General features: G+C 46.2%; 1 protein-coding gene across 1 annotated transcript in view; it reads left to right on the top strand.

Moving 5' to 3' along the window:
- Positions 1-27,054, top strand: part of LOC117507194 (dnaJ homolog subfamily C member 11-like) — a 90,212-nt gene that overhangs the window by 30,258 nt on the left and 32,900 nt on the right. Inside the window, exons 9-15 of the mRNA XM_034167005.1 lie at positions 572-657; positions 4,747-4,863; positions 4,961-5,116; positions 10,470-10,539; positions 12,944-13,001; positions 17,206-17,348; positions 17,447-17,576. Coding sequence (XP_034022896.1) covers positions 572-657; positions 4,747-4,863; positions 4,961-5,116; positions 10,470-10,539; positions 12,944-13,001; positions 17,206-17,348; positions 17,447-17,576 — 760 coding nt within the window. The remainder of the gene's footprint in view (positions 1-571; positions 658-4,746; positions 4,864-4,960; positions 5,117-10,469; positions 10,540-12,943; positions 13,002-17,205; positions 17,349-17,446; positions 17,577-27,054) is intronic.

Below are 27,054 nucleotides of genomic sequence, written 5' to 3' on the forward strand. Positions count from 1 at the left end.
TAGTAAGTCTGCAGCTTGCTTCTCATTGTTTCCCTGCAGTGAACGAATAGCTTCAAGAATATAGCTGTTTGTTGCGGTCTCTTTTTCCACCGCTCCGGTGGTGGTTAGCATCTTGCTAGCATTAGCCTCGCTAGCTTCATTTTCTGTTGTTGAAGGCGAGCCTGCTTTTCCAGTCTGTTGACTTGACTTATGGAGTTTGGGTGGCATAATAGCACAAAACGTTTGATGGATGATTGAGTGAAGAAAAAATACATGTCGGTCCAGTTTAAGGAGTTATTTTAGGGTTTTATCCAGGAGCCATCCACGTTTACATCTTGACACTACTAAGCCATAACCGGAAGTCCATTTACTATTTTTTGATTATTGTGTTCAACTCAGTAATAATTTTCCATCACTGCTGCTGTATTGGCAATATTCACCAGCATATGTATGGGGAGCTGGCTACGGGTGAGACCATAAGTTCTCTGAAATTTTGTTTTGTGTTGGTGTTGGAATTGGAGGTACCTTTTTTTTTGGACTATATGTGTTTTCTTTCCTTTATCTTGTGGTTTGGTCTCCTCTCCATTTCCAGCTGGGTGTACCGCATTCCTACCTGATGATGAGCTACCAGTACAAATTCCAGGATGAGGATCAGACCAAAGTGAAAGGCTCTCTCAAGTAAGACTTTATGTGTGTTTTAAACATCCACATACATATCTATTTTTTTTGTGTGTGTTCTTGCAAAGGCCAAATGGACTGTCAGGTTGGTTGTCCTCCTGTGTTACTGCTGCCACTTCTTCATCATTGGCTTGGTCACTTTCATTTAACAACTCAGACGGCGGCGGTGGCAAAAATTGATGCTGAGGTGATAGAGTCGCCCACTGTCAAAGAACCTATGCAAATCATATTGCAGCACATTCATACTATAGTTGGAATTGTACTGTTTGTTTGAATCCTGTGTCCTCCAAGGCTATTGAAGATGCCCCTACCAAATTTGTCAGACATATTTATTTTGACCCCAAATTGATTTATTGATTTATGTAATTTGGTTGCAATGAGAATGGAAAATTTACAATTTTTTGCAAATCCAATCTCTTCCAAGGCTGTTGAAAACAATAAATCCTATACAGTATAGGCAATAGGGCCCATCGGTCCCAGTGCTTATCTTTGGGTTCCGAATTCCGAGATATTGACTCGTCCTGGAGAGGACACCAGTTGGATGCAGGTTACTTCCCCAGTCAAGGCTGGTACCCATTTACATATGGGTGAACCGAGACGATGCAGATTAAGGTCCAATCCCAGTGCTATCCCTTAGTTCTGCCACTTTCACATGGATGTACAAAATGAATCAAAAGCGCAGACTTACACATGGACCAACGCATGCTCCAGCTCCTCTTATCACTCTCTGCCCCTCCCTCCCTGCGGCAGGCCTCGTCCTCTCTCAAGCTTGCCTGGCGGCGCGACTTATAGTTGCAGCGGCCTTCACCCACTTTGCCTCCATTCGGATGACGGACTGCTTCAAGTTTAGTGCACATAAACAATGTCAAATGTATATGTGTTGTCTTTAATTTTGATGTGTGCCATTATTACGGTAAACAAGTAATAATTGTGGATTAATTGCTGTATCTTGTCTGAGGTAATTGGAGTGTAAACATAATTGCCCTTTTTTGGGATCAATGAAGTTGTCTGAAGTGGTTGTGCCAAGGGAGAGTTTTGGGCCTAAGTGTCTTGTCCAAGGTCACAGACAGGTACCATGAGGGGATTCAAACCCAGGTTGACATATTGGTAGGCCAGCTTCTATCCACTGCGCTACCTGCTCTGTACAGGTTACTGAAGATATTGACATAACATTTGAATGAGATATTAGCATTGACTTGCAACATCCTGTACTGTAATAGATGGTTCAGTTTCTAATGTTGCATTCCACTATATATGGGCAGGGTATTTTTGCTGCAATTATCTGTGTAATGCGTCATACATAGTATGATGTACAGTGAGGCAAATAAGTATTTGATCCATTGTCGATTTTGCAAGTTTCCCACCTACAAAGAATGGAGAGGTCTGTAATTTTTATCGTAGGTACACTTCAACTGTGAGAGACAGAATCTAAAAAAGAGATCAGAAAATCATGAAATAAGTATTTGATACAATAGACAAACAGGCCTTAATATTTGGTACAGAAACCTTTGTTTGCAATTACAGAGCACAGATGTTTCCTTTAGTTCTTTCAGGATTCAAGTTTCAGCTCCCTCCAAAGATTTTCTATTGAGTTCAGGTCTGGAGAATGGCTAGACCACTCCAGGACCTTGAACTGCTTCTTACAGTGCCACTCCTTAGTTGCCCTGGCTGTGTGTTTCAGGTCATTGTCATGCTGGAAAGACCCAGCCACGACCTAATGCGCTTATTGAAGGAAGGAGGTTGTTTGTCAAAATCTCATGATACATGACGCCATCCATCCTCCCTTCAACACGGTGCAGTCGTCCTGTCCCCTTTGAAGAAAAACACTCCCAAAAATGATGTTTCCAACCCCATGTTTCACAGTTGGGATGGTTTTCTTGAGGTTGTTCTCATCCTCCAAACATGGCGAGTGGAGTTGATAGCAAAAAGCCCTATTTTGGTTTCATCTGACCACATGACCTTCTCCCATGCCTCCTCTGGATCATCCAGATGGTCACTGGGAAACTTCAAATGGGCCTGGACATGTGCTGGCTTGAGCAGGGGGACCTTGCTGCCCTGCAGGATTTTAAACCATGACGGCGTCATGTGTTACTAATGTAATCTTTGTGACTGTGGTCTCAGCTGTCTTCAGGTCATTGACCAGGTCCTCCCATGTAGTTCTGGGCTTTCTCAGAATCATCCTTACCCCACCAGGCGAGATCTTGCATGGAGCCCCAGACCGAGGAAGATTAACAGTCATCTTGTCAGGGTTCTAGCTAGAACCATTTTAGTGCCGGGTAAATTATGTGATCGCGGCTCACGGGCGGGAGTGCAGGGACCCCTGGTGAGGGTCATAAGGGCAGAGTCCACTGAAACTTTATGGTTTTATACCTCTAAAATGTTCTTGGCAAGCCCTGTTTTAACCAATTTTGAGTGATTTTAGATGGATTGAAAGCAAGAATAATAGACAAAAAAATGACATTTACGTTGTAATATTTCTAATACCAATATTTTGTAATACCAGAATTTTTGCTGGTTGGTAGGTGATCAGATACTTATTTCATGGAATAAAATGAAAATTAATTATTTAAAAAAATCATACAATATGATTTTCTGAATTTTATTTTAGATTCTGTCTCTCACAGTTGAAGTGTACCTTGCAATTTCCATGTTTGGTAAATGGTAAATGTACTGTATTTCTATAGTGCTTTTCCATCTGCATCAGACACTCAAAGCGCTTAGCAATAATGCCTCACATTCACCCTGATGTCAGGGTGCTGCCATACAAGGTACTCACGACACACCGGGAGCAACAAGGGGATTAAGGACCTTGCCCAAGGGCCCATAGTGATTTTCCAGTCAGGCTGGGATTTGAACCAAGGATCCTCTGCTCTCAAGCCCAACGCTTAACCACTAGAGCATAGGTGTCAAACTGATTCCAGAAAGGGCCAAGAGGGTGCAGGTTTTCTTTGTAACCACCAACTCCACCAGGTGATTTCATTGATGAACATCACTTTGAGCAGATGGGAAGAGTTCATCAGTGAAATCACCTGGTGGAGTTGGTGGTTACAAAGAAAACCTGCACCCTCTTGGCCCTTTCTGGAATCAGTTTGACACCTATGCACTAGACCATCACCGACCCTCTTGGTAGATGGGTGTAAAAGCTTTCATTTGATTTAATTTATTTATTTAAAAGGGACAACACATATTAATGAACACATAAGTGTAAATATGTCAGATTATAGCCATGGGCTAAAGATCATCTTAAGTTAACAAAACGTGAGAAAGTAGAAGGGCAGCTGTTAAAGAGTGCATACCATGTGCCAAGGCCTAAAGTCCTGTCTTACAACATCAAATAAAATTTTATGGACCTTGCTGGGGCCATGCCCCGACCCCAATTTAATGCCTTTATTACAGGTAAGACAACTTTTTCCCTCTTCAAACAAAGTATGTTTAAATGTGTTTGAAGACCTTATTTTGTAATATGCAACAATGCAATATATCTTTTAAACTTCTTGCTTACAACCCTTTTAACACGTCTACCCCACAAGTCTAATACAGATCAGACCCACACCTCTCTTCAAGTATGGTGAAAATCTCTCCAAGAGTTTCTGAATAGTCTTGATAATAAACAAACAATCCAAAAAAAAAAAACTCCACATGCAATCAAAAATTCACCCTGCTTTTTGATATTAATGATCATTACACAAATTATCTTTGTGTCCTTTTATTTTATGACAGACTGTACACAGCTGGGGTGGTGGCCAAGTGGTTAGTGTGCTTGGTTTCAGTGCGGAAGGTTCCCAGTTCAAACCCCACCCCTGCCACATTTCTCCATGTAAAGTGTAGTTGCGTCAGGAAGGGTATCTGGTGTGAAACTTGTGCCAATTCAACATGCAAATCCTTGTATCTGGTGTTGCGACCCCTAGTGAAAACAAAGGAGCAGCAGAAGGGACTTCCTATGGCAGACTGTACATAGTGATTCATATTTGATCACACATAATATTGTGTTGTTCCCACCAGCGTCCTTTCTTGCACTGACTGTCTCATTCTGCTGAAGGTGGTGTTGTCAGTAACTGTGTGTGACGTTTTGGTTTCTCCCTTCTGCAGGACAGGCTGGTTTGGAACTGTGGTGGAATATGGAGCAGAGAGGAAGATCAGCCGGCACAGTGTCCTATCAGCCACTGTCAGCATAGGTGTGCCTCAGGGAGTCACCCTCAAGATCAGGTACTCAACAATGCACACTATGACCTCACTCTTCCATATGTCTGTATCACTCAGTTCATGATCATATCTTGTTCTTATATGTTTGGATTTAATGCAGGTTGTCCCGGGCCAGTCAGACATACCTGTTCCCGGTCCACCTGACAGATCAGCTGCTGCCCAGTGCCATCTTCTATGCAACCGTGGGACCCGTGCTGTTCTACTTGGCTATCCACAGGCTGATCATCATACCATATACACAAGCACAGAAAGACCAGTCAGTCCAACTCCTGTCCTCTTACACATCCTGACTCATAGCAGTTAGAAAGTCCTCACGGTTCCATAACTATTTGGACCGTAACATGATTTTTATAATTTTGCCTCTGTGCATCACCACAGTGGAGTTGAAATGAAACAATCAAGATGCACTTATAGAGTGAAGAAGAATTCAGCTTTAATTCATGAAAGAAGAAAGAAGCCTGTTGGTGTTTATCTCCAGATTCTATAGTGTAAAGAATATGAGAGACTATGCCTCCCCCAGACAGGATGCCTGTCAGTTCCCTAGCTGAGGTCATTATCCATTTATAGCTGAGTCAACTGAGACGATGCAGAGTAACTGTCTTGTCCAAGGACACAGACAGGTAGCATGAGTGGGATTCAAACCCATGTTTACATATTGGCAGACTAGTTCTTTATCCACTCAGCTACAGTTTAATTCATGGAGTTTGAACAAAAATATCCCATTAACCATTCAGTAATTATGGCAGTTTGTATGCATTGTCCTTCATTTTGTGAGTCCATAAGTAAATGGACAAACTACAAATCAGGATTATTCTTGATACATATGTTCACTTTTACAGGCAGTTTTCTTAAGGGCCCCTTCACACATAGTACGAATAAGTACAAATCAAATGAAAAAGCTTGTATGAGTGAACCACGAAAACATCGAGCCGATATCGGGAGGGACACGTGGTTGGGCAGGCTTGAATAATCCTGATGCAACGGTTTCGTGCACAAGCATGCACAAAACCATCGCAGCAGGAACACAGTGGGAACAGCTGGAGCATGTGTAACCACATCATGCAGCTGCTGTGGAAAAAATAAAATAGATGCCACCCACGGGATTCAAACCTGCAATTTACAAAAGCTCTGATTACCAGCCAGAAACTTTACCACTGCATTATCATTGCTGTCCTATAAAAGGTGCATAAAATGCCTGAAATCAACAAGGAGATTAACATATTTAAAAAAAAACACACACACCATAAAAAAACACCACATTGTGTTGAATCCCTCTTATCGAGCGAACAATACAAGTATGAACCGTCTGTTCCTGTGTAGATGACCCATGGTCACAGACGTACAGTCATGAAAAGACATGAATGAAGCAGTTCACTCTAATCATGTCCACATCTGCTGGCCCAGTGTGTCCAGCCGGCCCAAGCATGCATGTCCGGTCTGACATGCGTGTCCTGTTGACGGCGCACCGAAGGACAGACACCGTGTCATGTAGAACAGAGCTCACGTGGGTGACGTGACATTCAGATCGCCCGCTGCGTGTTATGATCTGACTGTCCATTTCACCTGGGGCAGCCTGTCAATGTGCACGCCGTGCGCTCACTCGCTGCATCCCATCGCAACAGCGATAAATGTTTTTATGTATGTCCACGTGAGAACAGCAAGCAGATATACGTGCATCACCGTGAACAGTTGTAAGTTCATGTCCTTCAAAACACAGTACGTCTTCCCCAGCTGGGACGTTGAGAACCCGAGATCGCAACAGCTGCTGCTGTCGGTGGACATGCCCCCTGTCAGTTCAGCGCACACACCAACGTGTCACTCTCTGTTATGTGATCATTATTTTTTTAGTTATTTGTTATGTAATTGTGTATGTAGATAGTCCATCCATCCATCCATTTTTTTCCGCTTTATTTGGAGTCGGGTCGCGGGGGTAGCAGCTCAAGCAAAGCCGCCCAGACCTCCCAATCCACACACACCTCCCCCAGCTCCTCCGAGGGAACCCCAAGGCGTTCCCAAGCCAGCCGAGAGATGTAGTCCCTCCAGCGTGTCCTGGGTCTTCCCCGGGGCCTCCTCCCAATGGGACGTGCCCGGAACACCTCTCCAGCGCGGCGTCCAGGGGCATCCGGGAAAAGATACCCAAGCCACCTCAACTGACTCCTTTCGACGTGGAGGAGCAGCGGCTCAACTCCGAGCTCCTCCCGAGTGACCGAGCTCCTCACCCTATGTCTAAGGTGCTGATCTTCATCCCGGACGCTTCACACTAGGCTGCAAACCGCCCCAGTGCACGCTGAAGATCCTGATTTGACAAAGCCAACAGAACCACATTGTCCGCAAACAGCAGAGACAAGATTCTGTGGTTCCCAAACTAGACCCCCTCTACACCCTGGCTGCGCCTAGAAATTTCGTCCATTAAAAACAATGAACAGACCGGTGACCAAAGGGCAGCCCTGGCAGAGGGCCAACGTGCACTGGAAACAGTTTGACTTACTACCAGCAATGCGAACAAGCTCCTGCTGCGGTCGTACAGGGACCGGATAGCCCTTAGCAAAGGACCCCAGACCCCATACTCCCGGAGCACTCCCCACAGGGTGCCCCAAGGGACATGGTCGAACGCCTTCTCCAGATCCACAAAACACATGTGGACTGGTTGGGCGAACTCCCATGAACCCTCGAGCACCCGATGGAGCATGTAGAGCTGGTCCAGTCTGCTGCGACCAGGACGAAAACCACACTGCTCCTCCTGAATCTGAGGTTCGACCATTTGGTCGAATTCTCCTCTCCGGTACTCTGGAATAGACCTTACCGGGGAGGCTGAGGAGTGTGATCCCCCTATAGTTGGAACACACCCTCCAGTCCCCCTTCTTAAACAGAGGGCCCACCACCCCGGTCTGCCAATCCAGAGGCACTGTCCCCGATCGCCACGCGATGTTGCAGAGGCGTGTCAGCCAAAACAGTCCCACAACATCCAGAGACTTAAAGTACTCAGGATGGATTTCATCCACCCCAGGAGCCTTGCCACTGAGGAGCTTTCTAACCACCTCGGTGACTTCGGCCTGGGTAATGGATGAGTCCGCCTCTGGGTCCCCAGTCTCTGCTTCCTCTTCGGAAGACGTGACGATGGGATTGAGGAGATCCTCGAAGTACTCCTTCCACCGCCCGAAAACATCCCCAGTCAGGGTCAACAGCTCCCCACCCGCACCGTAAACAGTGCTGGTGGAGAGCTGCTTCCACCCCCTGAGGCGTCGGATGGTTTGCCAGAATCTCTTCGAGGCCGACCAATAGTCCTCCTCCATGGCCTCCCCGAACTCCCCCCAGACCCAGCTACGAGCGGCCGCTTCAACAATGGAGATGGAGAACATGGTCCACTCGGACTCCATGTCTCCAACCTCCCACGGGATCTGGGAGAAGCTCTCCCGGAGGTGGGAGTTGAAGACCTCGATGACAGAGGGTTCCGCCAGTCGTTCCCAGCAGACCCTCACTATACGTTTGGTCCTGCCAGGTCTGACCAGTTTTCTGCCCTCCCAGCGGATCCAACTCACCACCAGGTGGTGATCGGTTGACAGCTCTGCCCCTCTCTTCACTCGAGTGTCTGAGACACGTGGCTGAAGGTCAGATGATACGACTACAAAGTCGATCATCGACCTCCGGCTCAGGGTGTCCTGGTGCCACGTGCACTTATGGACACCCTTGTGCTCAAACATGGTGTTCGTGATGGACAAACTGTGACTAGCACAGAAGTCCAACAACTGAACACCACTTGGGTTCAGATCGGGGAGGCCGTGCTTCCCGATCACCCCCCCTCCAGGTCTCACTGTCGCCGCCCACATGGGCGTTGAAATCCCCCAGGAGAACAATGGAGTCCCCAGTCGGAGCGCTATCTAGTACCCCTCCCAGGGACTCCAGGAAGGTCGGGTACTCTGCATTGCTGCTCGGCCCGTAGGCCAAGACAATGGTGAGAGACCTGTCCCCGACCCAAAGGCGTAGGGACGCAACCCTCTCATTCACCGGAGTGAACTCCAACACATGGCGACTGAGCTGGGGAGCAATAAGCAATGCGACCCCAGCTCTCTGCCTCTCCCTGTGGGCAACGCCAGAAAAATGAAGGAGTTGGGTACCAGAGCCCAAGCTGTGCATGGAGGTGAGGCCCACTATCTCTAGTCTGTATCTCTCAACCTCCCGCTCAAGCTCCTTCCCCCCCAGCGAGGTGACATTCCACGTCCCAACAGCCAGGGGCTGTGAACATGGACCGGGCCGCTGCGCCACCCGCCCTCGACCGCCACCCAATCCTCTCTGCACCCAACCCCCATGGCCCCCTCTGCAGGTGGTGAACCCACAGGAGGGCGGGCCCACATCGCTCTTTCGAACTGAGCCCTGCCGGGCCCCATGGGCTAAGGCCCGATCACCAGGCGTCCGCACGCGAGCCCCAACCCATACTTCGCCATACCGGGCGACGTCTCGGTCCTTGATTTTTTACTGGTCATGGAGGTTCTGAACTGCCCTTAGTCTGACCCGTCACTTAGGACCTGTTTGCCTCGGGAGACCCTACAGGGAGCACAAAGCCCCCGACAACATAGCTCCTAGGATCATCCGGGTACGCAAACTCCCCCACCACGATAAGGTGGCAGCTAGAGGGGGATGTAGATAGTGTAGTACTTCTTAATATACCTTTCCTGGCTGTGGTCTCTGTGTTTGTACTGTGACACGTTGTGTACACTGAGCAGTCATTTGTGTCTCTGGTCAGCAGCTGGGAGGCGCCTCCCCGTACTGTGTGCATTCTGACCTTGCTGTCCAGCCCCACACACACCACATGTGTAGGGGGGAGCGGGGGGAGAGCGAAACACACATGCGCCACATGTGTTCCGGGGGAGCACGACACACGTGCACACGTGTGAGACACATGCACCACGTGTGTTACTTTTTGCAACGCCACACTCGTAGGGGGCACTTCAACAAATTTCACATTCAGCTCGACAGTGGTCGTCTAATGACTATTTTTGTGCTAACAGCGCGAATGGCCACAAATTTTCTAAGTGTCAGGCAAGCGGCGTTAGATGTTTGTGTGTGTCACCTGGAATTTGGCCGACACCTGCCGCGAGAGGGATCAAATGGACTCTCCTTCGTGTGCTAGTCGGCTTAAATCGTGTTATGTGTGAAGGGGCCCTAAGACAACTTCAGGATTTGATAAATGAGCATTTCCAAGTTAAGGTATATGTTTCATACGAAATTTACGTCAATGTTCAAGAAATACAAACAGTATGGTACTGCGTGGTAGATCTGGAGTAAGTACTTCTCAGTAACTCAGTGACTGTGCAAGATGGAGAAAAGTGAGGGAAGACACCCATGACAACTGTGAAGTAGTCACAGGCTTCTGTGGCTGTGACTGGAGAAAATGTGCATAGTGCAGCTTTTCTTTGTTGCATCATCATTTAAATGGCTTAACGGAGTGGAGGAACATAGAAGGGTTTTCTTCAGAAGAAGCCATATAATTTCAGCTTTCCAGATGACATTTTATTTATATGAGTTGTAGTTTCAGTCTGTTGCTTTCCAGTTGATGTCGTTCACTGTGGATCCCGTTGGGGTGACTGTTTTCTGTGTCGCTGTGTTTCTAGAGAGCTGGAGTTGCAAAGGAAAAGCTCTGCCACAGATATTGCTAAGAAGAAGCAGGAAGCAGAGTCAGCTGTGAGTACACACTCGGACTTGAAATTAACAGTGACTTTTACCTGCTGTGTCCTTTATGACTGCGAGGGCTTACATTTACCATCCTGTGCTTATTATTGTGGGTGAGATCACTAATCGTTTCCCACCACATCTGTATGTCGGTGTGTGTGTGTCCTTCTTTCTACCCAAAGTATCTATTCCTCAGTCCTCCCCCACCGCCACAGGATGGGGCTGCGCAAAAATAAAAAAAACTAAGCTGGTGAAACAAGTGAAAATTCACTTCAGATTTCTTGAAATAAGATGTTGAGAGGACTCATTTGAGCTTTATTTTACTAGTATTAGGAAATTTTATAGCTTTTACAAACAACACAGCATCATAAAAGTCTTACTGAGGCAAATAAAAAGGTTGTTTTGTCTTCGAAATGACTCAAAACAAGATGCTTCCAAGACATAGTAAGTTGATCCCTTTGCCTTCTCCCTTGTGGATCTGAGGTGGATCTGCATGTTGATTTGGCAGAAGATTTACACCGGATGCCCTTCCATATTACACGGAAAACGGGCAGGGGTGAGGTTTGAACTTGCAACCTTCCACACTGAAAAGAAACGCACTTGGCCACTTGGCCTCCACCTCTGCCCAACAAGATTTTCCTTAAAACAAGTACAGTAATTATGTCTTAAGGTGCACTGACACTTGATTCACGCATTTGCACGCACGTCGTCGTGATGATCCTACCCGCAGTTCCCAGCTGGATGCTGTGCTTTGTTCCACAGACTGCCACTCGTTGAGCGCTGGACGCTGCATATATAAAATAATTATTTCGTAGTGGATTAATCATTTTCTCTGCAAGTTAGCTGCTGAAAACGGCTTGAATCGCTTCCTGAATCACAGAGGAGCGCTCCAGCTGGAGCCATTTGTGTGCATGAGCGCAAATGAGCTGGAGAAAGCATTTGGAGCAGTCTAAAAAGGTAATTATTTGTCATGTTTACATTGTCATGGCTTGGTAAAACAGTTGCATGTTCTTTCCTTCTTGTGTGCAGCTGTAAAAGTATGTTTGTGATAGATTTAACATCTCGTTATAATCGTTCAGACAAGCTGAGCTGTGATGCAATCCGCTGATGCAACCACTCGCTCTGTTCACTTCTTTACTCGACTTGATGAGCTGCATGTCGTGTTGGCGAGCAGATTGCACCACGTTGCACGACATTTATGTGTGAAAGATTTTTGAACATTTCAGAATTCTCTTTGCGCAATTGCACACGCCGACGACCCTTTCACATTCAGTCTGCACCCGTTAAAGACAATTTTACTCTCTTGCACGACAGGGTGTGCAAGTGCATGCATCAAAGTCGTGCATGTGTCAGTGGGCCTTGACTGAAATTTTATTTAAGCATTTGTCTTATATTAACTGTAAGTTGCATTTTGACCCATAATTAGACAAAATAAACTTGGTAAATCTTGGCATTTTTGCAGTATGCCTTGGTGATTTTGGGTGAAATTCAATTATTGCAAATGGACTCCAGTAGCCCTCTCTTTAAATAACGCTACATTAGGTAAGTGATTTTGATAACTGTGTTCTTGTGCAATTAAAATTGACTATTTATTGCAATGATTTCTTCAAACTTTCAGTTGTCCTTGTTGTCATCCAGTTCATGGCTGTGACGTTGTTATGGTACTGAATCTGAAGCATTCAGTAGTTAGCCAGTTGACTGGTTGAACCCCTCTCCAAACATTTGTGGTTGCTTTGGTTGCATTGTGGAACTTCATTCAGTTGTCCTGGGAAGTCTCGTACTCGTGTTACTTCCAGTTTAGGGGGCTGGGCGCAAACTAATTTCCACATAGCTCAGTTTATGTTCTGTGACCAATGGTCGGTGTTATTTCTTGCTCATTAATTCCTTTGAGTCTTGAATTATGTTGTGCATTTTCATTATTTACAACCAGCACAACATCCCAGATGCATGTGTTGCATCATGTGTACCAGGTGTCTATTCACAGATGTTCATCAGGTGTCTATTCACAATCGGCACACAGCTAAAACAGACAGGAAAATGATCTGTAGAGTCTCATTTTGACATCATACTGGCAGCTTCAAATAACACCTTTTACATGAGCTTCTATGATTGGGAAAGAACCCACAGACATGACAAATATGAATATTTTTTTTGTTAATTATTTAAAAATCACATCCATTCTCTTGAAATCTTGAACATCTCTTTTTCAGCCCTACACCCTCACAACATGGTGACCCGAGGCATGACCATGTCCAATGTAGACTTTTCTTTTTTTCTCATCTCTATGGGGTCAACCCTCCCTCTGTATGCCCTTGTGTTTGTTCCAGCTCTCCCCATCTCATTTGAAAACCACTCTCTTATTTGGTTTCTTTATCTATTCCTCCTCCTCCTCCTTTCTGTCTCGGCTGCTCTGCAGGTTTTGCTGATGCAAGAGTCTGTGAGGAGAATCATAGAGGCAGAAGAATCAAAAATGGGTGGGGCACCGTGCACACGCACTCCACCACACCAGGGTGGGACACTGGGGAATGTTTTTCACTTTGCAGCCAGCCCAAAATAATCTTTGACCTGTGCTTTTGATGCATATCCAAGTGATTATTTGCTCCCAGTAGCATAACACACCACCAGTAATCCTGTTTAAGCAAACATGATGTAATGGCGTATAATGAATGATGATGAGGACCCTGTCTCCTCGCTGCAGTGTTGATGTACATGTAGGTTATACTTGTAAATCTGTACACAGGGCACCCGGGCCGACACCGAAATAAATCAAAACAGAGATTTCAGGCTGCTAATGGGTTTCCTGTTATATTTATGTGAAGGGTGCCTGTGATTATTTGAAGAGTCACCATTGACAGCACCTTTCACACACTCTTTCAGTGTGTGATGTTGAGCTAAACTGCCAGCGAGGTTCTTATTTTATTAAAAAATTATCAGTTGTGTGAATTTGTTGTGAATCCGTGTCTAGCGACTCTGACATTTAAGGGCCTGGCAACTCAATTAAGCATCATCCATTAACACAGTGAGCTCTCAGAGGTGTAAAGTCCTGCGGCCGTAAAAGGTTATTGTTTTTAAAATGTTCAGCTGCAGGAATCTAAAAATCACTTTGCACCTGGATGTTTAAATTTGAGGCATTTGGGGAATGTTAAAGGCCACATTCATGCATTAGCTCTTTATATTTGCTCTTTATGTTGACAAAAAAAAATTGCATCTAGAATTTTTTTTATTTGTATGTACAACCCCAATTCCAATGAAGTTGGGACGTTGTATAAAATGTAAATAAAACAGAATACAATGATTTGTAAATCCTCTTCAACCTATATTCAATTGAATACACCACAAAACAAGATATTTAATGTTCAAACTGATAAACATTTGCTCATTTTGAAATGCAACACGTTTCAAAAAAGCTGGGACAGTGGTATGTTTACCACTGTGTTACATCACCTTTCCTTCTAACAACACTCAAGTGTTTGGGAACTGAGGACACTAATTGTTGAAGCTTTGTAGGTGGAATTCTTTCCCATTCTTGCTTGATGTACGACTTCAGTTGTTCAACAGTCCGGGGTCTCCGTTGTCGTATTTTGCGCTTCATAATGCGCCACACATTTTCAATGGGTGACAGATCTGGACAGCAGACAGGCCAGTCTAGTACCCGCACACTTTTACTATGAAGCCACGCTGTTGTAACACGTGCAGAATGTAGCTTGGCATTGTCTTGCTGAAATAAGCAGGGACGTCCCTGAAAAAGACGTTGCTTGGATGGAAGCATGTGTTGCTCCAAAACCTGGATGTACCTTTCAGCATTGATGGTGCCATCACAGATGTGTAAGTTGCCCATGCCATGGGCACTAACACACTGCCATACCATCACAGATGCTGGCTTTTGAACTCTGTACTGGTAACAATCTGGAAGGTCTTTTTCCTCTTTTGTCCAGAGAACATGGCGTCCATCATTTTCAAAAACAGTTTGAAATGTGGATTCATCAGACCACAGCACACTTTTCCACTTTGCGTCTGTCCATTTCAAATGAGCTCTGGCCCAGAGAAGGCGGCGGCATTTCTGGATGTTGTTGATGTATTGCTTTCGCTTTGCATGGTAGAGTTTTAAGTTGCACTTGTAGATGTAGCGACGAACTGTGTTAACTGACAATGCTATTCTGAAGTATTCCTGAGCCCACGCGGTAAGATCCATCACATGCTGAGACACCTGAACATTTATGAAATCACCTGCGAAGGTGAGTGGTAGCAAGGAAAACCTGCAATGTCTCGGCCCTTTATGGCACATGATTGCCCACCCCTGCTTTACACAATGATGTCGGTTTTTAATGCAGTGCCACCTGAGGGATCGCAGGTCACGGGCATTCAATGTTGGTTTTGGCCTTGCCACTTACGTGTAGAAAGTTCTCCAGATTTTCTGAATCTTCTGATTATATTATGGACTGTAGATGATGGAATCCCTAAATTCCTTGGAATTGAACGTTGAGAAACATTGTTCTTAAACTGTTGGACTATTTTTTTCATGCAGTTGTTCACAAAGTGGTGATCCTCGCCCCATCTTTGCTTCTGAACTGCTGAGCCTTTTGGGGATGCTCCTTTTATACCCAATCATGACACCCACTTGTTTCCAATTAGCCTGTTCACCTGTGGAATGTTCCAAACAGCTGTTCTTTGAGCATTCAACAATTTTCCCAGTCTTTTGTTGTACCTGTCCCAGCTTTTTTGAAATGTGTTGCAGGCATCCATTTCAAAATGAGCAAATCTTTGCACAAAAACAAAAAAGTTTATCAGTTTGAACATTAATTATCTTGTCTTTGTGGTGAATTAATTTGAATATAGGTTGAAGAGGATTTGCACATCATTGTATTCTGTTTTTACATTTCATACAACGTCCCAACTTCATTGGAATTGGAGTTGTACAGCCAGATCCATACATATTTGGACAGTCACATGATTTATAAATATAAGGATTTTTTTCCATACAAATCATGGCTTTTCCAGCCAGTGTTGGTGAGACAAGTCAGGGTGGATACATGAACACTTTCAAATCACTGAATACTGTATGTTGTGGACTTTATTTATGTCACTGGTCACCAATCCTACGCCTGGAGAGCACCTACCTTGCGTATTTTCCACATCTACCTGATGCAACCAGCACTGATCAGTCCAGACCAATGCTTCCTAGCTCTTGATTGGCTGAGCACACGAAATGTTTCAAAATACAAATGATGTTAGTCTGTAAATCTATGTGGAGTAGGTAGTTCTCAAAAACTGGTTGTGCAAAGATGGAAGCTGGTGAGGAAAGGTGCCAAGACATGCTTGAAGGAATTATGGCCTCCTGTGGTTGTGATGGGAGGAAATGTGCATCGTACAACTTTTGTCCATTACCAGTTACACAGCTTCATGGAGAACTGGTACAGAAAAAGGCACACAAGGGACTCAAGTCCAGCTATTATCTGTTTTCTTGGATTAAAATCATCCACTGTTCCACTGCACTGTGAAAATATGGCGGCCAATGCAACAGAGTATACAAAAGTTGCACTATAGGCCATGGGCCAGCATTGTCCCGCGTGCACTTCCCCACAACACGATAAATGTGGTATCATTAGAGAGCTTAGGATGTCTAGATTACAAAAATAACTGGTAAGAGTAAAAATACGGGGCTTCACTATATGAGCACTTTTATTGACCTACCCTATCCAAAAGAAAATGTCTGTTTATGACATCTGATATTTTTTTCCGCACAACATAAAGAATTACCAAATCATCATCTTTTAAGCATTTGGGACATATAAGATACCAAATGAAAGCTGCCTTTGTATAGAATCGACTACATTTTGAATTGTGTGCACAGCTTTCTTGTTCAGACCAGAGGGTTTGCCTTCATACAAACCCTCATATCGAAGGTTGTAATGACATACCCTCGACTTACTTCATGTGTGTCCTCTTCTGCTACTCAGGGGCATTCTTTGACAGTTTTGTATTTCGTAATAGATACAGTGGTTGATGACAGGCTAGTAATCCAGTGTTGTCATATGTCATAGTGAGGCCCAGTATTTTTACTGTTACCAGTTATTTTTTGTAATCTAGAAATCCTAAATTTTCTAATCATTCCAAATTTATAGAGTGGTTGGGGTGGGGTTGGGGGGGGGTGCACACGGGACCACGCTGGCCCATGGCCTATGCCCATTTTCTCCAGTTACTTATGGGCTCAGAAAATGAACTGTGCATACAAATTGTCATAATTCCTAAATAGTTAATGCAATATTTTCATTAAACCACTAGCCTATAAAAGCTCTAAATCTAATCTATAAGAAGATTATAACTGTTTCATTTCAACTCCATTTTGATTTGCACTGACTGTTCTCTTTAAAATTGAGCTTTGAATTTCAATAAGGAGAAATCAAGTCATTTTGCAACAGTGAAAGTCTTTTGCATTTAGGCCCCATTAGCATGCAGCATCATCAGGAGGAAGGTAAAAACTCTGCAGGATCCACCAAGTCCAGAGACTGCTGATGGTGGAGATAGAAAATGCAATGTCTCTGCTGATTAGCCAACAACAAACAGAACATCTAGTTTAAAGTTCTTTCTTACTGACCTTTGACCAAAGCTTAATTTTCACATATTCTCTAAGTCGCATGAAAGTGCAAGTCAAACTCTTCTTTGCATTTTATCTTTTAGGTCTGATCATTTTGAATGCTTGGTATGGGAAATTTGTGTTGGACATCAACCAGAAGCAGGAGAAAGCCAAGGTGATCGACGTCACCATCCCCCTGCAGTGCCTGGTCAAAGACTCCAAACTCATCCTCACAGAAGCCTCTAAGGTCTGTGCGTGTGCCCGCATGTGTGTGCATGCATATTTTAACAAGTAGACACGTGCATCTCCACCTGTGTGTGCATCTCATGAATTTCTTGCTTCTAGGCCGGGTTGCCTGGATTCTATGACCCCTGTGTAGGAGAAGAGAAAAGTCTGAAATTGCTGTACCAGTTCAGAGGTGTCATGCACCAAGTGCTGTCTGCAGATACCGAGTCCCTGCGGATACCCAAGCAATGTTAGTATCATCCATTATTATCACTTCTAAGCAGTGGTGGGCACAGCTAACAAACGTTAGCTTCGAAGTCAACTGTGATAACACTAAATCAATAAGCAGTTAAATAGGGGTATCTAACCCTGCTCCTGGAGAACACCTTCCCTGCATGTTTTGTTTTCTATCCCATTGTGGATTTTCAAAAACCAAAATCCTGATACCCAATCAAGGCCTGAAAATGGGTCTGATTGGTGGTAAAAGTAGGATTGAAGAACACTGAACAATCAAAAAGGTTTAACCATGTTTTAAAAATTCAACTCTGGGTTAAACTGTGACCCACATAATGTGAATGATCGGATTTAACTGATGCAGCCCGGGGCTGCTTGTGTGTAAAAGTACGTGAAAGTGGACAAGCGGGTACAATAAGCAGTAATTTGGACTTACCGTTCTCTGAGCAGAAGCCTCCTTCTGATCCTCCTCCTCAACATGAAACCCATGAGAGACAAACACTACCCAATCTAGAGCCTGTGGATCCCCACCTGCAACTCACTAGTATATTTCACAATTCTATGAGTGTTTTCACAGATATTCTTATAATTTAAGCATCGTCATCAAACACAGCACTACCTTAATTTATGTAGTGCATGCCCAGTATGTTCATGATGCACCATTTTTTTTGCGAAGTTTGCAGATTTCACAGTTTATTTTTATTCATTCAAATATTTCTATAATTGTTTTTTTTTTTTTTTTGCATTTCTGAGCACCTAATATTTTTATGCGGTATGTGCCTTGCAATTTGGGTGGCATGGTAACAAAATTATATATGTGATTAAATGCTATTAATTTGGATTAATTAATTGTAAATGCTTATAATTAATGTGCTACATTTTAATCACCTGACAGCACTAATATGCATTCAGCTTTTTCCTTCTTTTGGCTCTAAAACCCTGAAAAATGACCTAAAGAGCATAAACATAGAGGTTAAGAAAAAATATTTAGCATGCCAAACTCAGATGACTATCAAGATTTAATAAAATGATAGACCTCATCCATATCTCAAGTGTCAATGCATATACAAGCCGGGGGGGGACAGACAATAGAAGGATATATGAGTGTACTTATCTTTCAATTTTCCCATTTTTGCATGTCACTTTTTAAATCATTGTTCATCAGTTATCATGCCTTCTTGTGCATGCACAGACTGTAGCAACAGTGTGTATAATATAAAACAGTGAAAGGTTTGCGTGTGTGAAAACAGTTTGATTCAGATGCGTGTGACTGCCCAAAGTCCTACAAATGTTAGGTAAATGCAGGAAATCAATATTATTATTGATAATATTGTTGATTCTACCCAATATTATTGGATACAACTTTGTGTGTGTGTGTGTGTGTGTGTGTGTGTGTGTGTGTGTGTGTGTGTGTGTGGTGTGTGTGTGTGTGTGTGTGTGTGTGTGTGTGTGTGTGTGGTGTGTGTGTGTGTGTGTGTGTGTGTTGGGGGGGGGGGGTTATGTGCAGCTGAAAAGATTAAAGAGACAAGTTAGTGATTTGCGTGCATAGAAGTTCACTTAGTCTCGTCAAGAAACAGGTGAAATATGCCGGAAAGCTGCGCATGTTGGCAAAGCCACAAACGGAGGAACAAGGGAGACAATATTTCCTTCCATAAGTAAGTGGTTTTGGTTCTTCTTGTCACTTTCCATCCATCCATCCATCCATTTTCTTCCGCTTCCTCCGGAGTTGGGTCGCAGGGGCAGCAGCTCAAGCAAAGCTGCCCAGACCTCCCGATCCACACACACCTCCCCCAGCTCCTCCGGGGGAACCCCAAGGCATTCCCAAGCCAGCCGAGAGATGTAGTCCCTCCAGCGTGTCCTGGGTCTTCCCCGGGGCCTCCTCCCAGTGGGACATGCCCGGAACACCTCTCTAGCAAGGCGTCCAGGGGGCATCCAGAAAAGATGCCCGAGCTACCTCAACTGACTCCTTTCGACGTGGAGGAGCAGCGGCTCGACTCCGAGCTCCTCCCGAGTGACCGAGCTCCTCACCCTATCTCTAAGGGAGCGCCCAGCCACCCTGCGGAGGAAACGCATCTCAGCCGCTTGTACTCGCGATCTCGTTCTTTCGGTCATGAGCCAAATCTCATGACCATAGGTGAGGATCGGACGTAGATCGATCGGTAAATCGAGAGCTTTGCCCCCTACTCAGCTTTCTCTTCACCACGACGGTTTGATACAGAGACCGCATCACTGCAGATGCTGCACCGATCCGTCTGTCGATCTCACGCACCATCCGTCCCTCACTCGTGAACAAGACCCCGAGATACTTAAACTCCTCCACTTGAGGCAAGGACACTCCACCGACCTGAAGAGGGCAAAGCACCTTTTTCCAGTCGAGAACCATGGCCTCAGATTTGGAGGTGTTGATTTTCATCCTGGATGCTTCACACTCGGCTGCAAACCGCCCCAGTGCACGCTGAAGGTCCTGATTTGACGAAGCCAACAGAACCACATTGTCCGCAAACAGCAGAGATGAAATTCTGTGGTTCCCAAACCAGACCCCCTCTACACCCTGGCTGCGCCTAGAAATTCTGTCCATAAAAATAATGAACAGAACCGGTGACAAAGGGCAGCCCTGGCGGAGGCCAATGTGCACTGGAAACAGGTTTGACTTACTACCGGCAATGCGAACCAAGCTCCTGCTGCGGTCGTACAGGGACTGGATAGCCCTTAGCAAAGGACCCCGGACCACGTACTCCCGAAGCACCCCCACAGGGTGCCCCGAGGGACACGGTCAAACGCCTTCTCAAGATCCACAAAACACATGTGGACTGGTTGGGCAAACTCCCATGAACCCTCAAGCACCAGATGGAGCGTGTAGAGCTGGTCCAGTGTGCCGCGACCAGGATGAAAACCACACTGCTCCTCCTAAATCCGAGGTTCGACCATCGGTCGAATTCTCCTCTCCAGTACTCTGGAATAGACCTTACCGGGGAGGCTGAGGAGTGTGATCCCCCTATAGTTGGAACACACCCTCCGGCCCCCCTTCTTAAACAGAGGGACCACCACCCCGGTCTGCCAATCCAGAGGCACTGTCCCCGATCGCCATGCGATGTTGCAGAGGCGTGTCAGCCAAGACAGTCCCACAACATCCAGAGACTTAAGGTACTCAGGACGGACTTCATCCACCCCAGGAGCCTTGCCACCGAGGAGCTTTCTAACCACCTTGGTGACTTCGGCCTGGGTAATGGATGAGTCCGCCTCTGACTCCCCAGTCTCTGCTTCCTCTTCGGAAGACGTGACGATGGGATTGTGGAGATCCTCGAAGTATTCCTTCCACCGCCCGACAACATCCCCAGTCAGGGTCAACAGCTCCCCACCCGCACCGTAAACAGTGCTGGTGGAGAGCTGCTTCCGCCTCCTGAGGCGTCGGACGGTTTGGCAGAATCTCTTCGAGGCTGACCGATAGTCCTCCTCCATGGCCTCCCCGAACTCTTCCCAGACCCGAGTTTTTGCCTCTGCGACCGCACGGGCTGTGGCACGCTTGGCCTGCCGGTACCTGTCAGCTGCCTCCGGGGTCCCACCTACCAACAAAGATAAGTAGGACTCCTTCAGCTTGACGGCATCTCTTACTTCCGGCGTCCACCACCGGGTTCGGGGATTGCTGCCACGACAGGAACCAGAGACCTTGTGACCACAGCTATGAGCGGCCACATTGACAATGGAGGTGGAGAACATGGTCCACTCGGACTCCATGTCTCCAACCTCCCCCGGGATCTGGGAGAAGCTCTCCCAGAGGTGGGAGTTGAAGACCTCGCTGACAGAGGGTTTCATCAGTCGTTCCCAGCAGACCCTCACTATACGTTTGGGCCTGCTAGGTCTGACCGGCTTCCTCCCCTCCCAGCAGATCCAACTCACCACCAGGTGGTGATCGGTCGACAGCTCTGCCCCTCTCTTCACTCGAGTGTCCGAGACACGTGGCCGAAGGTCAGATGATACGACTACAAAGTCGATCATCGACCTCCAGCTCAGGGTGTCTTGGTGCCATGTGCACTTATGGACACCCTTGTGCTCGAACATGGTGTTCGTGATGGACAAAGTGTGACTAGCACAGAAGTCCAAAACTGAACACCACTCGGGTTCAGATCGGGGAGGCCGTGCTTCCTGATCACCTCCCTCCAGGTCTCACTGTCGCCGCCCACGTGGGCGTTGAAATCCCCTAGGAGAACAATGGAGTCCCCAGTCAGAGCGCTATCTAGTACCCCTCCCAGGGACTCCAGGAAGGTTGGGTACTCTGCACTGCTGCTCGGCCCGTAGGCCGAGACAACGGTGAGAGACCTGTCCCCAAACCGAAGGCGTAGGGACGCGACCCTCTCGTTCACTGGAGTGAACTCCAACACATGGTGACTGAGCTGGGGAGCAACAAGCAATGCGACCCCACCTCTCCACCTCTCCCCGTGGGCAACGCCAGAAAAATGAAGAGTCCAGCCCCTCTCCAGGAGTTGGGTACCAGAGCCCAAGCTGTGCGTGGAGGTGAGCCCGACTATCTCTAGTCGGTATCTCTCAACCTCTCGCACAAGCTCAGGCTCCTTCCCCCCCAGCGAGGTGACATTCCACGTCCCAACAGCCAGGGGCTCTGAGCATGGACCGGGCCGCCAGGCCACCCGCCCTCGACCGCCACCCAATCCTCTAGCTACTCCCCCTCTAGCTGCCACCTTATTGTGGTGGGGGAGTTTGCGTACCCGGATGATCCTAGGAGCTATGTTGTCGGGGGCTTTGTGCCCTTTGTAGGGTCTCCCAAGGCAAACAGGTCCTAGGTGACGGGTCAGACTAAGGGCAGTTCAGAACCTCCATGACCAGTAAAAAATCAAGGACTGAGACGTCGCCCGGTATGGTGGAGCCGGGGCCCCACCCAGGCCTGGGGTTGGGGCTCGCACGCGAGCGCCTGGTGGTCGGGCCTTAGCCCTTGGGGCCCAGCCGGGCTCAGCCCGAAAGAGCGACATGGGCCCGCCCTCCTGTGGGTTCACCACCTGCAAAGGGGGCCATGGGGGTCGGGTGCAGAGAGGATTCTTGTCACTTTGTCCGTGATATTTGGATGATAAACATCTGTATGTTTCCTGCTGTACCTGTGTCGCCCGATGACACGGACCATTAACTCTTCACTTAGGTCTAGTTGATATTTTCCACTGCTAGACCAATGTCTAGTTAAAATACTTGTCATTAGTGATTAAAATTGTTCGACAAGATGGGATTTTTTTTTATTTGCACCTTAAAATAATGACATTATAATGACCCGCTCACAGTCACACCCACACATAGAGATGTGTACACACACCACTGACTTCATTAATGAAACTCGGTTAATAAAGGATAATTGTGTAAAAATATAATATATAAATGTATTGTAATGGTTTTAGGAGCCGTGCTGCGTTGAACACAGCAGCAGCTCAGCCTAGCGTAGCTTAACAGCGCAGATCCGTGTAACTTTCAACACTAATATTTGGGAATGTGTGTGTGTCAGAGTAAGTTTAATACTTTCCTGACATAATTTAATGTAATTTAATTTTACTGGCTCGATATCCAGTTCAAAATGGCATTTTAACACGTATTTGCAAGCATTTTTCTGAGTGTGTTCAGTCGCGAATCTCCATTGAAAATGCATTAACATCCGGGTACTTCATCAGTATTTTGCCCGGTTAGGAGACGTCATGTCCATGAATGGGACGTTTTCGTTAGTGTGCAGCAGTGGGACTGCACTCTCTAGTTCTTCTATACAGCTCCATAAATGTGCGCTATTGCCAGAAGGTTTGCTGTGTCTCCTAGCACAGTCTTAAGAGCATGGAGGAGATCCCAGGAGACACGCAGTTACTCTTGGAGAGCTGGACAGGGCATGCTCCTTTGTACAAGGAGGAACAGGTATGAGCAACTACCAGAATCTGACAAAGTGACCTCCAGCAGGCCACTGGGTGTGATTGTCTCCAACCAGACAATCAGAAACAGACTTCATGAGGGTGGCCTGAGGGCCCAGTGTCCTGTAGTGGACCTTGTGCTCACTGGCCAGTACCATGGAGTTCGATTGGCATTTGCTTTGGAACACCAGAATTGGCAAGTTGGCCACTGGTGTCGTGTGCTTTTCACAAATGACAGCAGGTTCAACCTGAGCACATGTGACAGACGTGAAAGTGTCTAGTGATGCCGTGCAGAACTTTATGCTGCTTGTAATATCATTCAGCATGACCGGTTGGTAGTGGGTCAGTGATGGTCTGGGGAGGCATATCCCAGAAATGGACACACAGACCTCTTCAGGCTAGACAACGGTACCCTGATGATATAGGTATTGCGATAATATCCTTGGACCCACTATCAGAACCTATGCTGGTGCAGTGGTTCCTGGGGTTCCTCCTGGTGCACGACAGGTCCCCAACCTCATGTGGTGAGAGTATGTAGGCAGTTCCTGGATGATGAAGGAATTGATACATTAACTGGGCCCCACGTTCGCCTGACCTAAATCCACTAGAACACCACCGGGACATTATATTTCAGTTCATTCAGACACCATCAAGTTGGACCTCACTCTGTCCAGGTGCTAAGTAATACCATGGTCCAGATCTTGGGAGGAGAATCCCCCAGGAACCCATCTGTCATCTTGTTAGGAAACGTGCTCTGACATTGTCAGGCATGCATACACGTACATGGGGGCGAGCACTGAGACAAAGTGTAAATCTAAATTTTTTTTCCTTAAATGTTTATGAATTCATTAACGACTGGTCATACCTGACCAGTCATTCTCACTGTGTTTTGTTACAGTAACACTACCTCTAACCTTAGTGACAGAAATTTGGGGGTTCCACAAGAGGTCCGTCTAGGCTCCCTGCTTTTTCTCCCTTATATAGCACCCCTGGGCACCTGCTGTGGCGTTTTGGGATTACCTTCACTTCTATGATGCTGATGATACTCAGTTACACATGCCGATAATTGCTAGTAATCTCATCCACATAAAATCCTTAGAAGATTGCCTTGCATCAGTGAGAAGCTGGATGTCTAGCAACGTCCTACTTTTAAACTCTGATAAGACTGAAATGATGGTTCTTGGCCCAGTGAGACATCGGCATCAATTAGACCAGCTAACGCTTAGCCTAGGCTCGTGTGTCATACATCACACTGACAAAGTGAGGAACCTTGGGGCAATTTTTGATCCTACGTTGTCCTTTGACCTCCAAATTAGAGATATTACGAGGACTGCTTTCTTCCACCTGCAAAATATAGCGACGATTCGTCCCATCCTATCTATAGCTGATGCTGAGACCCTGATTCATGTGTTTGTCTTTTCTAGATTGGACTACTGCAATGTTGTATTTTCTGGTTTATCGTAGTCCAGCATTAGGGGTCTCCAATTGGTTCAGAATGCTGCTGCCAGGCTTTTGACACAAAGCAGAAAGTTTGACCACATTACATCCATTTTGGCATCTCTTCACTGGCTTCCTGTCCCTGTGAGATCAAATTTTAAGATTCTGCTACTAATCTATAAATTGTTCACAGACTGGCACCTCCCTTTGCATTCTCATGGTGCAGGACTACTTTGTGTCCCTAGGGTGACTAAAAAGTCAGAGCGTTCTCTTATCATGCCCCTGTTCTGTGGAATGATCTTCCTGCATCAATAAAACAGTCAGATTCTGTATAGATTTTTGAGTTTTGAGACTTAAGACGCACTTATTTTCCCTTTCCTATGGCTAGCATACTCGCATTAGGGATGAGTGAGTACACCACTATCTGTATCTGTTCAACCATCTAAATCATTGGTCTCCAAACTAATCCAGAAAGGGCCGAGAGGGTGTAGGTTTTCTTTGCAGCCACTGACTTCAGCAGGTGATTTCACTGATTAACATCACTTGGAGCAGGTGGGATGAGTTCATCAGTGAAATCACCTGCTGGAGTCAGTGGCTGCAAGAAAACCTGCACCCTCTCAGCCCTTTCTGGAATAGTTGGAGACCACTGATCTAAATTATCTGTATCCGTATCTTGTACTCGTAGTGGTGGGGTCAAAACTGGATGTGGGCGTGGTTTGACCCAAATGGGTGGTGCTTAAATCAGTACATATTTTAAGTCTGAAATCGATATGGAAGTTGCTATATTTATTGTTGATTTGAAAACTATTTACAGAACAGCCTCAAAATTGAGATTCAGATCAATCAATCAATCAATCAATTTTTTTATATAGCGCCAAATCACAACAAACAGCTGCCCCAAGGCGCTTTATATTGTAGGCAAGGCCATACAATATTATGTAAAACCCCCAACGGTCAAAATGACCCCCTGTGAGCAAGCACCTTGGCTACAGTGGGAAGGAAAACTCCCTTTAACAGGAGAAACCTCCAGCAGAACCAGGCTCAGGGAGGGGCAGTCTTCTGCTGGGACTGGTTGGGGCTGAGGGAGAGAACCAGGAAAAAGACATGCTGTGGAGGGGAGCAGAGATCGATCACTAATGATTAAATGCAGAGTGGTGCATACAGAGATCAGTGTTTTTGATCACAAAAGTAAGAGAACTATTTACATTAACATCAGTTGGTCAGACCTGTGGAAGATTCCACAGGCAAGGCTTAGCTTCCTCATTCATGCAACCTATGACACTCTCCCCTGTCCCACACCTCCACCAGTGGTTTGGGAAAGAAGAATGTTGTTACCTCTGCAATGCTTACAACGCAAGTCTTCAGCACATTTTCTCAGGCTGCAAGGTCACGCTCTCTCAGGGCCATTATAGATGGCGCCATGACCAGATCCTGAGGAAGCTAGCCGAAGTGCTGGAGAGGTATCAACAGGACAACAAAAAGTCACCATCGACAGAGAACAACTTCTGTTCCCTACAGAGATCGTCACTACAACTCTTTTGTCCCGACAATGACAATCCCACAGGAGGAAGGGATTGAGGTTGCGTTCAAGCGCAAAAAGGCCAAGTATGCCAAGCTGGCTGCCGAATGTCGGGAAGCCGGCTAGAAGACCACCATCTACCTAGTCGAGGTGGGATGCCGAGGCTTTGTGGGGCTGTCAATCATATGTCTACTGAGGGAGGCAGGAGCGACTGGAGGGAAATTGAAGAGAGCAGTGAGAGAATTGGCAGAGGAGGCAGAAAAAGGCAGCTTCTGGCTCTGACTGAGGAGGAAGGACAAGTGCTGGAGGAAAAACAACTAACCCTAAATTACAGCGCAAGGAGCAACAGCTATCAGCTGCAGGGAGTGACAGGGAAACGTCGCTGTCACTGCCTTGCCGGCAGGAGACGTTCCAGGATTAATTAAAGGGGCGAAACGTTGAGGAATGGTGGTTCCTGGCTGATGACCCTGCAGCTTACCCATGGGCACCAGAGGAGGTGCGACAGGCAAATATGCCAAGCAGGAAATTCCATCTACATTTAGGGGGTTACAAATCCACCAGGGGAAAGCAAAGTGTGGTCAGAAAGGCCAACAGCAACCTTGCACTGCTCTAGCGGGTAAGACAAGAAGGACCAAAAGCCAGCTCAAAAA

This window comes from Thalassophryne amazonica, chromosome 3 (assembly GCF_902500255.1).
Source record: "Thalassophryne amazonica chromosome 3, fThaAma1.1, whole genome shotgun sequence".
Taxonomy (NCBI): Eukaryota; Metazoa; Chordata; class Actinopteri; order Batrachoidiformes; family Batrachoididae; genus Thalassophryne; species Thalassophryne amazonica.